The sequence below is a fragment of the Rhincodon typus genome, chromosome 4 (assembly GCF_021869965.1).
Source record: "Rhincodon typus isolate 14 chromosome 4, sRhiTyp1.1, whole genome shotgun sequence".
Taxonomy (NCBI): domain Eukaryota; kingdom Metazoa; phylum Chordata; class Chondrichthyes; order Orectolobiformes; family Rhincodontidae; genus Rhincodon; species Rhincodon typus.
This window is the reverse complement of record NC_063335.1, coordinates 114,128,371-114,145,029: the sequence shown is the minus strand read 5'-3', so window position 1 is coordinate 114,145,029 and position 16,659 is coordinate 114,128,371. Positions and strand designations below refer to the sequence as shown.

Genomic DNA, 16,659 nt, shown 5'->3' with positions numbered 1-16,659 from the left:
GTCTAGGCACGAAACGTCAGCTTTCCTGCTCCTCTGATGCTGCTTGGCCTGCTGTGTTCATCCAGCTCTACACCCTGAATATACTATAGCCAAGTTTGCAAATGGCAGAAAAATAGATGGGATGGCAAGTGTTGTGTACGACACAGAGTTTGCAAACGGATATAGAAAGATTAAGTGAGAGGGCAGAAATTCATGGCAGATGGAATATACTGTGGGGGAATATGAGGTTTTGCACTTTGGCATGTAGAATAGAGAGGGAGTCCTCGTGTGTAAATCACAAAAAGCTAACGTACATGTTCAGTGGGTAATAGGGAAGGCAAATGCAATATTGGCTTCTATTTCAAAGGGAATGGAAAAACAGGAAGACTTGCTAAAACAATACAAGGCACTGGTCAGATCACACCTGGAATGCTGTGAACAGTTCTTGTTCCCTTATTTAAGGGAAGGTTAGAGTGGATGGCATTGGATACATTCTGCAGAAAGTTCATGAGGTTAATCTTGAAGTCCTTTGCTTTAATCTGGACCTGGTTTACAGGGCACAATTTCAGATCACAGAAACCTTGCAAGTATTGTGAAGATTGAGGGGAATAGTGATAGACTTCACAAAAACACAGACTGCTGGTGGATACACATGGCAGATGAAATTTAATGCAGGGAAGTGTGAAATGATAGATTTTAGCAAGACAAAAGAGGTGAGATAAAATAAAGAGGGCAGTTCTGAAGTGGTGCAGGAGCTGAGGGAGCTATGCATATATTGATGACCATGGCAGTACTGGCTGAGGGAGATATTTAACAGCATATAGGATCCTGAGCTTTATAAATAGAGACAAGTAGAAGAAGCAAAACTGTTGTGACAAACCTGCAATAAATATTGGTTTAAATCAGCTGGAGTACTGTATCCAATTCTGGGCGCTGCACTTCAGGAAGGATTTAGAGAGAGGGGAGAATAGATTCATGAGAATGGTGCCAGCAATGAGGAACTTCAGTTACATAAATAGATTGGGGAAGTTGGGAGTGTTCTACTTGGAGAAAGGATGGTTAGCAGGAAATTTGATCTGGGTGTTAAAATTCTTGAGAGGTCTGAACAGAATCAGTAGGGAGAAACTGTTTCTACTGGTGAAAGGATCGAGAATAAGAGGGCCAATATTGAAGGCAGTTGACAAATTAAGCAATAGAAACCCAAGGAAGGTATTTTTCCCGTGTAATGAATACTTGGGATCTGAAATTTATTTCCTGATTGTGTGATGTGGAGACAGTTTCAATCATGGTGCTCAAAGGGGAAATGGATCAGTCTCTGAAAGGAGTAAAGTTACAGGTTGACTTGGAGAGTATAGGAGAGTGGGACTCGTGGAGTTGCTCTTGCAGAGAGATGGCGAGACATGATGGGCCTAATGATATAAACCATTCTGTGATTCTATGTCTGTCTTAATCCATTATTTTATGACTGTTCATTAACCACCTGCAGTTGCTTCATTCATTAGATGCAATCAGTGCAACGAACCCTCGGGTTATCGATGATGCTCGAGCACGGAAGCTGTCCAATGACTTGAAGCGATGCACGTACTATGAGACATGTGCTACGTATGGACTGAATGTAGAACGGGTCTTCCAGGATGGTAATGTCATGTTCTGATCTTGTACATTCCATTGTTGAGGTTACATTTCAGGAAGCTGTTTCTGTAGTCAGGGCTCCAGGCTAGAAACATTCCTTTTGTTTTCTTTCTTTGCTCTCTTTCTCAGATTTTTTTGTTCTCTAATAATTTATAAAATAGGAGCTAGAGTAGACTTTTCCACCTCTCAAATCTCCAGGTATCCAGGAGAGTGCACACCCTAGAAAACCCACCTACATCTGGCTTGGAACAGTTAAATTGCTTAGCAACATCTAAATCAGAACTAAACAAAATAAACTTACTGGAAAATCCTTTCGGTCACTGTTGACAATATCAGTCTGTGGACATGAAAAGATCTGGTCCTGGCAAAACGAAAACAGCTGGTGGTGATGGGTGAAGCAAAAGGGTAACACACCAGAATTGAAACCTTTCTGGACCCAGTGAGACTGGATTGCCATAGAGAATGGCATATTATTATGGGGAGCAAAAAAGATTACCTTGACCAACGATCATTGCCAGATACTGGCTGAACTTCACCAGGGTCATCCAGAAATTTCACCCAGAGACCATGGTCATCCAAAAATGAATATGTTGGTGAGAAGTTATGTCTGGTGGTCAGAATTGAATGCAGACATAGTTGCATTGCTGGGGCGGTGCCCCGAGTGCCAACAAGGACAGAAATTACTATGGGAGTGGCTGACTTGGTAAAGCCTGGACTTGGTTACACGTCAACTATTCAGGACCTTTCATGGGCTTAATGTTCTCAGTCATTGTGGATGCCCACTCAAAATGGTTGAACATGCATTGAGTTCAGTCGTCAAACATGGGGACAATGATAGAAAAGCTGCGAGCATCTTTTGCAGTACACAGGCTCTGGAGGTGTTGGTCACAGACAACAGGGCATCATTTACCAGCAGGGAATTCAAGTAATTCCTAAAGTCAAATGAAATTTAGCATGTAAAGATAGCTCCATTTCATCCAACGTCCAATAGCCTGCAGAAAGAGTAGTCCAGACTTTGAAGGCAAGTTTAAAGAAACAGCCTACAGCTTCACTCAAAACTAAACAGTCCCGGTTCCTATTTGATTATTGGACCTCATGCAACTACAGGATAGCTCCAGCAGACTTGCTGACGGGGAGAAGACTCCACACCAGGTTAAATCTGATCTTCCTGGACCGGGGGAGGAAAGTGAAACAGCATCAGGAGCACAAGAGAGGCCGTTTACTTCAGGGGATGAAGATAGGTGCCAAAACCATGGGAGTGGCCCCACATAGGTAAGAGACATGGCCAACGTGAGGTCAGGTCCCATGACGTACAAAGTTTGGGTAGGTGAAGAAGCATGTGAACCACATGAAAGCTGCAAACTTGCAAATAGGGCAGGAACGAAACATACCTGGCCCCTCAGAACAGCTGGAAAGGCTGTTGGAATCCGTGGGTTCTACCCCTCCATCTAGCATTGAAGAAACCTCCAAGTCTGAAATGGACTTCTGAATGGACTGCCCCAATTACAAATCTAATGTTGATCTTGCTTTTTGTGCACCTTCTTTGTATTCCTTGCTTTGTTTAATCACTCTGTGGTCTTTGTATGTTATGATCTCCCTCTACTAAATATAAAACAAAACTTTTCACCGTACCTGGGTACATGTAACAAAAATAATAATAAGCAAGATAAATATCGCAGCCTCAGTGCCTTTATCGCCTGAAGATGAGGATGAATTTCTTCCAAGATGCTCCGGGCGCAAGAGGCAAGCTGCAGTCTGGTGCACACTGTCTGTATCTGAGGCTGAGCCTGGTGCGAAAATACCCTAGGTGGGGCTACAAGAAAAATAACAGGCCTACATCCTCTGACCCTAGAGGGGGAGGAATGTAGTAATTATAACAAGATCGGCCAAGTGCACCTCATAGAATATGAGTTCCCTGATTGGGGCTGTTAATCTGGTCCAATCAGGGAACCCTGGCTGACAGATAGAAGCAGGAGTGCCAAGAGTTCTGTTCACTCTGAGAGTTGGCTCTGAAGAAGCTGCACCGGTATGAAGTACTGTGCATGTGTATATAAAGAGTGACCTGGTGACGGGATACCAGCTTCTGTGGAGTTATTTCAATGAGATTTCCCGCTTTACTACCCTCCCAGGTAGTGCATTCCAGATTCCCACTACCCTCTGGGTGAAAAACCTTTTTCTCAACTTTCCTCTAAACCTCCTGTCTTTCACCATAAAACTGTATCCCTTTTTATTGACCCTTCAGTTTTCTATTCACCCTGCCCATGCCTCTCATAATCTTGTACACCTCTATCAGGCTTGCGCTAAGATTTGTGACCCAGAATTGCCGTTCCCTTACTCAGATTGTTTCAGTGTAGCTACAACACTGGCATCTACCCGACAGTGTGAAAATTGCCCAGGTATATCCTGTACACAAAAAACAGAAGATAACCCAGCCAGTTATTGCGCCATCCATCTTGACTGTTAACTATCTATATTGTTAATGATTTACCCAATTTGATAATGTCTTGAGATTTTAACTTTTTTCTGTTATATGATATAATCTTTGACACTCAGTTCCTTTGACACTCTCTCTGTATCCCTTCCCCACACCCCTGGCTACTTTTGTTGTCTAAATCCCCACTGTTCTTTGCACTTTTGATGTTTTTGTCACCTGTCTTGCATTCAACTTTTCCTCCATCCTCATCCATCTATGTGCTGTTTTAGTTTAAAGATGTTTCTTTCGCCTCATTGTTTGATTTCTCAGGTCACTGATGGCAACTTACTTTAAGTGCTGCATGTCCCTTGGGAGCAGCTCCCTCTTTCCTCAGTATGGCTACTATATGCTGAAATCCCTAAATCCGATGCAAATCTTTCAGCCATGTATTTCTACTTCTAACCTGTTGCTTCATTTCCTGTTTTTGAATAACTTGGGTAACAATCCTGAGACTATTCACTTTGAGATTCTGTATTTTAATATGGACCCCAACTCCTTCAAACTCTTTCAGCAGCATATCTTTCACAGTTCTACCAATGTCATTGGTTCTAATGTAGATGATGATGACAACTGGATCCTCCCCCTTCTACTCCAAGCTAGGGTCTCCAGCCACAAGGAGATATCCTCAACATGGTGCCAGGCAAACAACACAATATTCAGAATTCCCAACTATGTCTGGAGAGGACAGTGTCTATCCCCTGAATTATGCTGTCTTTGATTGCTTCCACATTTCTTTTCACTCCTCTCACTGATTAGCTTCCACTGACATGATGCCATGGTCAGTTTTTTTCTTTTCACTCCTCTCACTGATTAGCTTCCACTGACATGATGCCATGGTCAGTTTGCCCATCAACTATGCAAGCTTTGCCCCTGACTACACAGAAATCTTAAGCCTGTTGGATAAGAGCTAAAAGGCTGTTTCAGCACTTCGGTGCCTGATTCTCGGTTATTGTAGCTGCTGTTTTCCTTTCTGTTGACAGAATGTTGTTCACTGTAGCTCTTTATACAATTAATTGTTTTTAACCCGTTTTAATGATACCTGTTAAACTTCACACATGGTTTGTATGGCTGCAGTACCACTGAGTTACCTGAAGGTGGTGGTATTGTTCCAACCGAAATCACAGGTCTCACTGGCCCCGTTTGCTGGTTCATTGCAGTATTGCAACTTGTAACAGGGTGTCAGTCTGTTGGGATCTGAGAGAGAACTATTTGTTACTGCTACAGATCTAATGTCTCGTCTGTAGTATCCAGCCACTGCTCCACAAAAAAAGCAATAGGTTGGACTACAGCTGATCTCAGCCAGGCTTGCAGTTGGAATGGTCTCAGTACCTGTTGCTGGGGAGGGATGAGCAGAACTTCGGGATCTGTGCTGAAATTGCTACAGATGTGAATAGTTTGCTGACAGTTGAATTCTCTGCTTACTGGTTGTTGCCTGTCTGAAGTACCTGGGAGTGTTGAAACTTTGCTGAATCAGCGTCAACATTTTTATCAACGAAACATTGCTAAACCTGTTTGTAGCAGATTTCCATAGACACCTGATAAGCTCAGTCAGAAAGCCTAATGTGCCTGCTGTTCACTCATTTAGTGGCTCAGAAGATTGTGGCATTACGTAAGAAGCAGCAGTTATCGATTGGACCCTGCAAATCACTGCCAAACTCTCCGAGTCATTCCTCCGTTCCTAATGCCTCCATTCCATCTGTGCACATTAACCAGGTGAGGCTCTGCTGTCGGTGCTAGTCAGTCTGTCAAAAATTGGCAAGAAATGATGGTACAGGGGTAATGTCACCATTTGTCATCCAGAGGTGCGGGGGGTGAGCATTAATATAAAAAAAGGGTGAACTAATTAAACAAAACAATTCAATTAATCATAAAAGAATTTGGAATTAATAGCTTATCCCTGTTATGGTTATCATTAAATTATCTAAAATTGCCATTAACAACCCTCTGATTCAGAGGGTTCAGTCATTATTCACTCTGTGCTTCAGAATCTTAGCAATGTGTTTTGCTGTTATCTGCCCCCTGAAATGGTCTAGCAAGCCAATCAGTTCTACCAAAAAAGCTACAGAAAAGAACTGTGGATATAGCCACAGCACAGACTACAGTGGTTTAAGAAAGCTGCTCACCAGCACCTTCTCCAGGGCAATATCTTCTGGCTCAGCCAGAGATGCCCACCTCCCAGGAAAGAGTAAGACTAGAATGCTGTTACAGCTGTGCGGTGAGTGAGATGTCTTCTGTGCTGTTTGATGTTAAATGCACATGTCTATGCTGCAAACAGTCTCTCCTAATATGCAAGAGAGACAGGTAAGGAACAAAACAGATGTAAGTACATACAAATGTAAACTCACTTGCTGTGACCTATCCTCCTAACTGGAGGTAGTCAAATGAAAGAGGTGAGTGTTTCATCTGTGGTCTTAGTGGAACAGCTTATTTGCACAGCTAAGATTTAAATTTATAAACCCTTGCAGGACCTTGCAGAGTGTTAGGAGTTTAATTTAAAATTGACATTTTGCATGAATATTAATGGTTTGTTTAATACATTTACTTAGACAGTGAATCCTGTTTAGTGAATGCTGTGGTGTTTTCATTGTTTTGATTTGTTGTGAACCCCACAGGCTGCTAATGGAGGGGTTTTCAGTGACTATTCCTCTTCAGTACCATCCACACCCAGTATGAGCCAGAAGGAATTGCGAATTGAAACAATTGCTGCGTCCAGCACTCCCACCCCCATCCGCAAACAATCCAAGCGACGTTCCAACATTTTCACAGTGAGTACACAATCGAGAATGCGATTGGGCCAGGCATCTATTGGCTCAGTGTTTAATAATAATCTGAGCCTTGTAATTGTGCTGGTATTTTTATGCAGCAACCTTCTAAAAAAGACAAATGTTTATGTGACAACATCTTGCCTTTAATAAGATGCAAAAGCAGCAGAAATGAAAGAAAGTTAACCTGATAATGTTGGTGATGGTTTGGCTGAAATGTTGACCCATAACATCAGGTAAACAGCCAATTGTCCAGAAGGTGCTGAAAGATTTCAAACATCTACCAGAGCAGGGCAACAATAACTTGCCTTCATTCAGCTGTTTTATGTCCCATGGCTCTTCCTAACATAACAAATACAAATTGACTAAAAGTAATTGACTGCAGATAAAAATTGACACTGGGTTAAAGAAAATGACAGGTGTGCAGCTGGAATTTTGGCCATAAAGATAGGTTTTAACACAGCTTTAAAGGAAGAGAAAGACAGAGTTTTTTCCTAATCGTTTGTGGGATGTGAACGTCACTGGCTAGGCCAGCATTTATTGCCCATCCCTAGTTGCCCTTGAGAAAGTGGTGGTGAGCTGCCTTCTTGATCCACTGCAGTCCACCTGCTGTAAGTTGACCCACAATGCCCTTAGGGAGGGAATACCCAGCAACAGTGAAGGAACGATGATATGTTTCCAAGTCATGATGGTGAGTGGCTTGGAGGGTAACTTGAAGGTGGTGGTGCTCCCATATGTCTGCTGCCCTTGTCCTTCTAGAAGGAAGTGGTCGTGGTTAGAGGAAGGTGCTGTTAGAGGATCTTTGGTGAATTTCTGCAGTGCATCTTGTAGATAGCACACACTGCTGCTGCTGAGCGTTGGTGGTGGAGGGCGTGGATGCTTGTGGATGTAGTGCCTATCAAATGGGCTGCTTTGTCCTGGATGGTGTCAAGCTTCTTGAGTGTTGTTGGAGCTGCACCCGTCCAGGCAAGTGGGGAGTATTCCATCAGACTCCTAACTTGTGCCTTGTAGATGGTGGACAGGCTTTGGGGAGTCAGGAGGTGAGTTACTTACCGCAGTATTCCTAGCTTCTGACCTGCTCTTGTAGCCATTCTGTTAATGTGGTGAGTCCAGTTGAGTTTCTGGTCAGTGATACCCCCCAGGATGTTGGTTGTGGGGGATTCAGTGATGGTAACACCTTGAATGTCATGGGGTGGTGGTTAGATTGTCTCTTATTGGTGATGGTCATAGCCTGCTGTTTATGTGGTGTGAATGTCATTTGCTGCTTGTCAGCCCGAGCCTGGATATTGTCCAGATCTTGTTGCATTTGAACATGAACTGCTTCAGTATCTGAGGAGTCACGAATGGTGCTGAACGTTGTGCAATCATCAGCGAACATCCCCACTTCTGACCTTATGATGGAGGGAAGGTCATTGATGAAACAGCTGAAGAGGTTGGGGCTGAGGACACTACCCTGGGGAACTCTTACAGAGATGTCCTGGAGCTGAGATGATTGACCTCCAACAACCATGACATTCTTCCTATGTGTCAGGTTTGACTCCAAGCACCGGAGAGTTTGCCCCTGATACCCATTGATTCGAGTTTTGCTAGCGCTCCTTGATGCCACACTTGGTTGAATGTAGCCTTGATTTCAAGGGCTGTCACTCTCACCTCACCTCTGGAATTCAGCTCTTTTGTCCATGTTTGAACCAAGGCTGTAATGAGGTCAGGAGCTGAGTGGCCCTGGTGGAACCCAAACTGGGCGTCACTGAGCAGGTGCTGTTTGATAGCACTGTTACTGACACCTTCCATCACTTTACTGATGATCGAGAGGTGACAGTTGGGGCGGTAATTGTCTGGGTTGGATTTGTCCTGCTTTTTGTGTACAAGATATACTTGGGCAATTTTCTACATTGCCGGGTAGATACAAGTGTTGTAACTGTACTGGGAGAGCTTGGCTAGGGAAGGTGGCGAGTTCTGGAGCAAACGTTTTTAGTACTATTGCTGGAATATTGTCAGGACCCGTAGCCTGTGCAGTGTCTCCAACTGTTTCTTGATATCACGTGGAGTGAATCGAATTGGCTGAAGACTGGTATCTGTAATACTGGGGACCACTGGAGGAGGCTGAGATGGATCTTGCATTTGGCACTTCTGGCTGAAGATTGCTGCGAAAGCTTCAGCCTTATCTTTTGCACTGATGTGCTGGGCTCTTTCATCATTGAGGATGGGGATATTTGTGGAGCCTCCTTCTCCAGTGAGTTGTTTAATTGTCCACCACCATTCACAACTGGATGTGGTAGGACTACAGAGCTTAGATCTGATCCGTTGCTTGTGGGATTGCTTAGTTTTGTCTGTCACTTGCTGCTTTTGCTGTTTGGCGTGCAAATAGTCCTGTTTGGTGGCTTCACCAGGTTGACACCTCATCTTCTGGTATGCCTGGCGCTGCTCCTGGCATACCCTCCTGCACTCTCCATTGACCCAGGGTTGATCTCCTGGTTTGATGGTAATGGTTGAGTGGGGGATCTGCTGGGCCATGAGGTTACAGATTGTGCTGGAGTACAATTCTGCTGCTGTTAATGGCCCACAGCACCTCACGGGTGCCCAGTCTTGAGTTGCGAGATCTGTGTGAAGTCTGTCCCATTTAGCACAGTGATAGTGCCACACAGCATGATGGAGTTTATTCTCAATGTGAGGGCGGGACGTATTCTTCACAAGGACTGTACGATGGTCACTCTTCCTGATACTGTCATGGACAGATGTAACTGCAGCTGGCAGATTGATAAGGATGAGGTCAAGTATGCTTTTCCCACTTGTTGGTTCTCTCACCACCTGCCGCAGACCCAGTCTAGCAGCTATGTCCTTTAGGACCTGACCAGCTCGATCAGTAGTACTGCTGCCAAGCTACTCTTGGTGGTGGACATTGAAATCCCCCACCCAGAGTACATTTTGTGCCCTTGCCATCCTTAGTGCTTCCTGTAGGTGTTGTTCAACACGGAGGAGTACAGATTCATCAGTTGAGGGAGGATGGTATGTGGTAATCAGCAGGAGGTTTCCTTGCCCATGTTTAACTTGAAGCCATGAGACTTCATGGGGTCCAGAGTCAATGTTGAGGGCTCCTAGAGCAACACTCTCCCGACTGTATACCACTGTGCCGCCACCAGTGCTGGGTCTGTCCTGCCAGTGGGACAGGACATATCCAGGGATGGTGATGGTGGTGTCTGGGACATTTTTTGTAAGGTATGATTCTGTGAGTATGACTATGTCAGACTGTTGCTTAACTAGCCTGTGAGACAGCTCTCCCAATGTTGGCACTAGCCCCCAGATATTAATAAGGAGGACTTTGCAGGGTGGACGGGGCTGTGTCCACCATTGTCTTTTCTGATGCCTAGGTCGATGCCAGGTGATCTGTCCGGTTTCATTTCTTTGAGACTTTGTAGCGATTGGTACAACTGAATGGCTTGCTCGGCCATTTCAGAGGGCAGTTGAGAGTCAACCACATTGCATTGGGTCTGGAGTCACATATAGGCCAGACCAGGTAAGGGTGGCAGATTTCCTTCCCTGAAGGACAGTCTGATGTTAGAAAAGTACTACAGTGCTAGCCTAAGCTTTGGCTCTAATCCATATTAGAATTTGATTGGCATGCACCAATGAGTTTGCATTTTCATATTCTTTTTTTTTACTATACATTTCAGTAACTTGTGAATATTGTAACATTAAGGAGCAGGTAATTCCAAGTGGTCACTACATTTGACTGTTCCTAAATAATAATTGCATTCACTACTGCTTAGGAACAAAGATCCGGCTTTTTGTGAAAGTAGTGAGTTAAAAAGTGTATGTGCAAAGAGACTTGGGTACCTTGGTCAACAAGTTGCTGAAGCTAACATGTAGGTGCAACAAGCTATTAGGAAGGCTAATGGAATGTTAACCTTTAGCGCAAGAGGATTTGCGTTCAGGAGTGGTGAAGGCTCGCTCCAACTGCATAGTTTGAGGATTCAGTGGTGGTAATGCCATTGAATCTGAGGGAGTAGATTTTCACTTGTTGGAGATGGTCATTGTTTGCAAATTGTGTTGCACAAATGTTACTTACCACCTATCAGCCCAAACCTGGATATTGTCCAGATCTTACTGCATTTGGACATGGACTGCTTCAGTATTTGAGATGTCATGCATGGTGCTGAAGATTGTGTAATCATTTGCGAACATCCCTACTTCTGACCTTATGATGGAGGGAAGGTCATTGATGAAGCAGCTGAACATGGTCGGGCCTAGCTCACTGCCCCAAGGAACTCCTCCTGTGATGTCTTGGAGCTGAGATGATTGGACTTAATGACCAAAACCATCTTCAAACTCCCAATCCCAAACTTTCCCATTGATTCCAGTTTTGCTTAGGCTCCTTGATGCCACTCGATCGAATGCAGCCTTGATGTTGGGGGGGCACTTTTTTTTGCTTCACGTTTGTTTAAAATTTCATTCATTGGAAGTGGGGTTCACTGACTCGACCAGCATTTCTTAACCATCATTAGTTGCTCCAGAGAAACAGATATTCCCTCTGGAGTTCAGGTCTTAAGTCTGTCTGTGTTTGAACCAAGACTGGAGTGAGATCTGGAAAATCTCAATGAGCAGAATACTGCAGAGTATGTGCTTTTTAATTGAAATGCTGACAACCCCATCCATCACTTCACCAATAATCAAAAGTAGGCTGATAAGTTATTACTTTACCAGGTTCTGTTTAACCTACTTTATGTTCACTGAACATACCTGGGTAATTTTCTTCCATGGCAGGAAGATTTCAGAGTTATGGAGTGAGTCAGCTTTTGGCTGGAAACTAGCAATCTGTGATGCTGGGCCCTAAGGAGGAGCCCTGAGGTATGTATTTGGGGAGGAGTGAGTTTGTGAAGTGGGTGGGATGATGTGTTTAGGAAGGAAGTAGCACCTGGTGTAAGGTTAGGTTGGCATGAGAGTTTGTGGAGGCTGTTGAGGGAGGAGGGAGTTCTTCAGGGAGTTGTTTGGGATGGAACAAGTCACTGGCCTGTTTTTGGGGAATATCTGTTTTAAATTTCTATTTTCCTTCTCTACCTTCAGTCTCGGAAAGGCAGTGACACCGATAAAGATAAGAAAAGCATAGATGGTAAAATGGACAATATTGGGAGTGGACGAGCTATCCCCATCAAACAGGTAAGTAGTGTTTTACTACGTGATTCTGTCTCAGTGGAATCTGTTACTATAATATCAGAACATCCTGGGTCCCTCAGGATAATGCAAGTGCTGTGGGTCAGGAGCTTACCCCTCATAATCTATTGACATTGTCAGATCTCACTCAGTTTCAACTTAGTGGCTATAATCCTAGTTTTAAAAAAAGTACTTTAGAAAACCTAAAATACCAGAAAAGTTTTCAGATAATATACAAGATGTGATGGGTACCTGTAGCAGCATTGGTGCTGTGCTGGCTGTGCCATGCCATCCAGTGGCTGCCCCAAAGGCAGGTATTAGTACTTGCGTCCTGAACAAAAAACCTGAATCAATGCCTGATCAGGTATCATCTTTCTTAAACTGTTCAAAATAATGTTTAGCATTTGTTTTTGCAGGAGGGTGGGAGATATTGCTGCTACTGGCTTATTGTGAGATGAATGAGCTGAATGAGATCAGACTTTGTGATTCATGGACCCCAATTGCACTTGTGTTGTTTCCTATCTGTAACCAGGAATTTCATTGTGGTGATCAGTTGAAGGCTGTCTGTTTATACCACAAGTTTCAGGCCTGTGCTTTTCATTTGATCTGAGTATGCCACTTAGAAAATAGATAAAATCGATGGCATAATCACCCAACCCATGTGTCTCAGTTCCAGCTCTGTAACTTCCATTATTCCAAATGCTCTTCTGTCACTCTGCATTCCTTTTATATTGGGCATGTGTGTACTGCTTCATGATAGCTCATTTGTAGTGTACCTTGTGTTTGTTACACTTGTTTTTAACATTTGTGTGTGTTTTACAGACTTTGTCAGTGTCTTGTCTATGTGAAGGGCATACTTAAAACAGGTGGTACATTTTATGAGTGTTTGTTTAGTATCTGCAGTGTGTGTATGAGGTTTATTATGATGTGATATGTATTCATGGGTTTGATTTTATTATGCATTGTTATAGAGCCATTAGCGCACAGAAGTTGGCCATTTGGCTCATGGAATCCATGCCAACTCCCAATCACATTCATAAACACTATCCCTGTCCCACAAGTTTATTGGCAACAAGTGCCTGCCTAGTTTCTTTTGAAATCATTGACTGTCTCTACCTCCACCTCCTGTACAGGCTATGAACTTCAGGTCATCACCACTGTCTGTGTAATAACATTCTTCCTCACATTCCCACTGCATCTCTTGCCCATAAAATACCTACATCCTGGACCATCATAGAACAGCAATAGCTTTTCTCATCTTTAAGAGTGACTAACACGGAAGCCAGCTCGCTGGAGTGCAGCTTCCACAGAATATTTAACTCAGAAGTTGGTGAGTGGGGGAATTTGAGATATTGTTCAAATTATCTACAAGACAAATAACCAACAGGTTTATTTGAAATCACAAGCTTTTGGAGCATTGCTGCTTCATCAGGTGAAGTGGAGGGAAGTGCACAGGCACAGAATACATAGGCAGACAGATAGTGGCAAAATAATTCCGGGTAATTAAGGGTGTCAACAGATAAGTACAAACAGTGTGAATGGAGTGGAGTGGAATAGCACTTGCTATTCAGCTGCTTATTCTCACCCTTTGAGACTTTTGATCACGCCGAAAAGACTTGTTATTCAGCCTGTTGACATTACACTCACATTATTTGTACTTATCTGTTGACACTTTTAATTACCTGAAATTATCTTGCCATTATCTCTCCATCAAAATATTCTGTCCCTGTTCGCTTTTGTCCACTTCACCTAACGAAGGAGCAGTTCTCCAAAAGCTTGTGATATAAACTAAACCTGTTGGACTATAACCTGGTGTCGTGTGACTTCTGACTTTGTCCATCCCAGTACAACACTAGCACATCCACATCAAGACAAACAACAGTGTGAGAAAGTAGCAGGACACAGTAAAACCTGAGAGCTAAGTCTTGAGGCATTAATTAGGCGAGCAGGTAGTTGCTAACCTCAGGCTATAGTTTAAACTGCTGCCAGGGAGGTATCAGTCCTGTGTTACATTTATGACTCGATGAGTAAACTTAATATAACTAGAAATAATTGTTGTGTAATATTTTGTAACTCAAAAATCTAAATAGTTAAACAAAATATAATAGAGATGGTAGGACAGGTGATGTATTGCAGCTGTAGCCTGTGGGAGCAGGTGGACATCAATGTGATCCCCAACATCCATATTTGCAATAAGTCTCTGCAACTCGAACTGCAGGTCAGAGATGATGACCTGAAGTTTGAGCTTTGGTCAGTGCAATGCACCTGGAGCGAAAGCACTCATGAATTAGAAGCAAGAATAGTCCATTTGGCCCACCACCTCCACCATTCAATACGGAGAATTTGGAATTATGTCACCATCCCTTCAGTGTCCTGGATTAAAATTCTGGAGCTTCCTTCCCTAACAGAATTGTGGCTGCACCTACACCAAATAGATTGCAGCAGTTCAAGAAGGAAACTCGTCACCATCTTTTCAAGGGCAATTGGGGAAGAACAATAATATTGGCCCAGCCAGCAATGCCCCCATCCCCTGAATAAGTGAGAAAAAGATAACAGCAAACATTTGAGGAAATTCTTCATAGCTCACAAAAAGATATATAACATTGAGAAAGAAAGACTCTGAGAAGAATGGATCATCTGTGGCTAACTAAGCGAAGTTAGGGATAGTATTGAATTACAAGTAAATACTGCAAAGATTAATGGTAAGCAGAAGATTGAGAAAATTTTATGAACCAGTGAATTATGCCTAAAAGGCTTAAGCATAGAAACCAGCAAGAAATAAAAAGGCAATAAAAGCTTCTACTGTTGTATAAAAGGGAGAGTAGTAAATCCTGAGAGGATGAGAAATTAATGTTGGAAAAGAAAGAAATGTAAGAGACTTTGAACAATTTCCTTTTCAAACCATCATCTCTGCTTCCACCACCCTTGTGGACATTGACTTCCAGGTCATTACCACTTACTGGAAGACATTTCTTGAACAAATAGAAAAGTACAGCACAGGAATAGGCCCTTCGGCCCTCCAAGCCAGTGCCGACCATCGTGCCCTAATTAATCTAAAAACAAACCTGCCATTTTTCGATCCGTATCCTTCTATTCCCTCCCTATAGTGGGCGGCACGGTGGCTCAGTGGCTAGCACTGCTGGCTCACAGCACCAGGGGTTCGATTCTGTTTCAGGTGACTGTCTGTGTGGAGTTTGCACATTCTCCCTGTGTCTGCGTGGGTTTCCTCCGGGTGGTCCAGTTTCCTCCCACTGTCCAAAGATGTGCAGGCTAAGTGAGTTGGCCATGCTAAATTGCCCATGGTGTTCAGGGATGTGCAGATTAGGTGGGTTATAGGGGGATGGGTCTGGGTGGGATGCTGTGAGAGTCGGTGTGGACTTGTTGGGCCAAAAGGCCTGTTTCCACACGGTAGGGAGTCTAAGTCATTCATGTACCCATCTGGGTGCCTCTTAAATGTCTTCAATGTGCCCGCTTCCACCACCTCTTCTAGTAGTGTATTCCAGGCTGCTACCACTCTCTGTGTGAAAAATCTTGCTCACATTCCCCTTTGCATCACTTGCCCAATGTTTTAAAACAGTGTCCCCTAGTCCTCGTGCCATCAGCTAATGGGAAGAAATTTTTTTTGTCTGCCTTATCTAAACAAATGGTCACTATTTTGTCCACCTCTAACAAATCTCCCTCATTTCCTTTGTTCCAAAGAAAACAAAGCCTACCTTCACTACTTCTGTACACAATGCCTTCATTTACAAAGTCCAAGAGCTAATATGCATTGTCAGTCACTGCCTCAGTATATCCTGCCACCATCAAGGTCCAAATGCACATGAATTCCCAGATTTCTGCTCTCCTTGGAACAGTGTCATGAAGTACATATTGCTTCTTCCCCTTTCTTCTGCCACAGTAGATTACCTCATATTGTTCTATTAAACTCTTTCCCTTCTTACCCTGCATTTGAACATTATTGCGAAGCTTGACACCATCTAGGACAAAGCAGCCCACTTGATTGACACCACATTCACAAACATCCTCTCCCTCCACATCGATGCTCAGTAGCAGCAGTGCGTACTGTTTACAAGATACACTGCAGAAATTCACGAAAAATCTTTACCCAGCACCTTCCAAACCCATGACCGCTTCAATCTAGAAGGACAAGGGCAGCAGATACATTGAAACACCAGCCCCTGCGAGTTTCCTTACAAGCCCCACACCATCCAGATTTGGAAATCTATTGCCATTCCGTCAGTGTCGCTGGATCAAAATCCTGGAATTCCCTCACTGAATGACATTGTGGGTCTACCTACAGCACATGGACTTCAGTGATTCAAGAAGGCAGCTCACCACTACCTTCTGAACAACATTTCAGGATGTTCACTAAATGCTGGCCCAGCTTACATTCCCTAAAGGATTTTTAAATGCTCCAGTATTACAGTTCTATAGTTCTTGCACATCTCTGTGAATTCCTTGCAGATTTGCTCCTTTCTTTCTGTCACCCACTCTCTTGCTTTCTCTCTTCCTATCACACATGCACACATACAGGTACATATATGCATATTGAAGCGCTATAGAATACCCCAGCGTATAATCAGGCCCTGTTTTGCTTCTTAATTCCACTCAAATGAATTCTGCTATTACTTCCTCAGTAACATCTCCTCTTTCAAACACTGTCTT

At 43.4% G+C, this 16,659-nt stretch overlaps 1 protein-coding gene across 2 annotated transcripts in view; it reads left to right on the top strand.

Moving 5' to 3' along the window:
* LOC109919584 (arf-GAP with GTPase, ANK repeat and PH domain-containing protein 3-like) overlaps nt 1-16,659 on the top strand; it is a 531,088-nt gene that overhangs the window by 304,929 nt on the left and 209,500 nt on the right. For both annotated transcript variants that reach the window (XM_048596313.1, XM_048596312.1), the window contains exons 6-9: nt 1,482-1,616; nt 5,670-5,797; nt 6,697-6,849; nt 11,908-12,000. In XM_048596313.1, the coding sequence (XP_048452270.1) occupies nt 1,482-1,616; nt 5,670-5,797; nt 6,697-6,849; nt 11,908-12,000 (509 nt within the window). The remainder of the gene's footprint in view (nt 1-1,481; nt 1,617-5,669; nt 5,798-6,696; nt 6,850-11,907; nt 12,001-16,659) is intronic.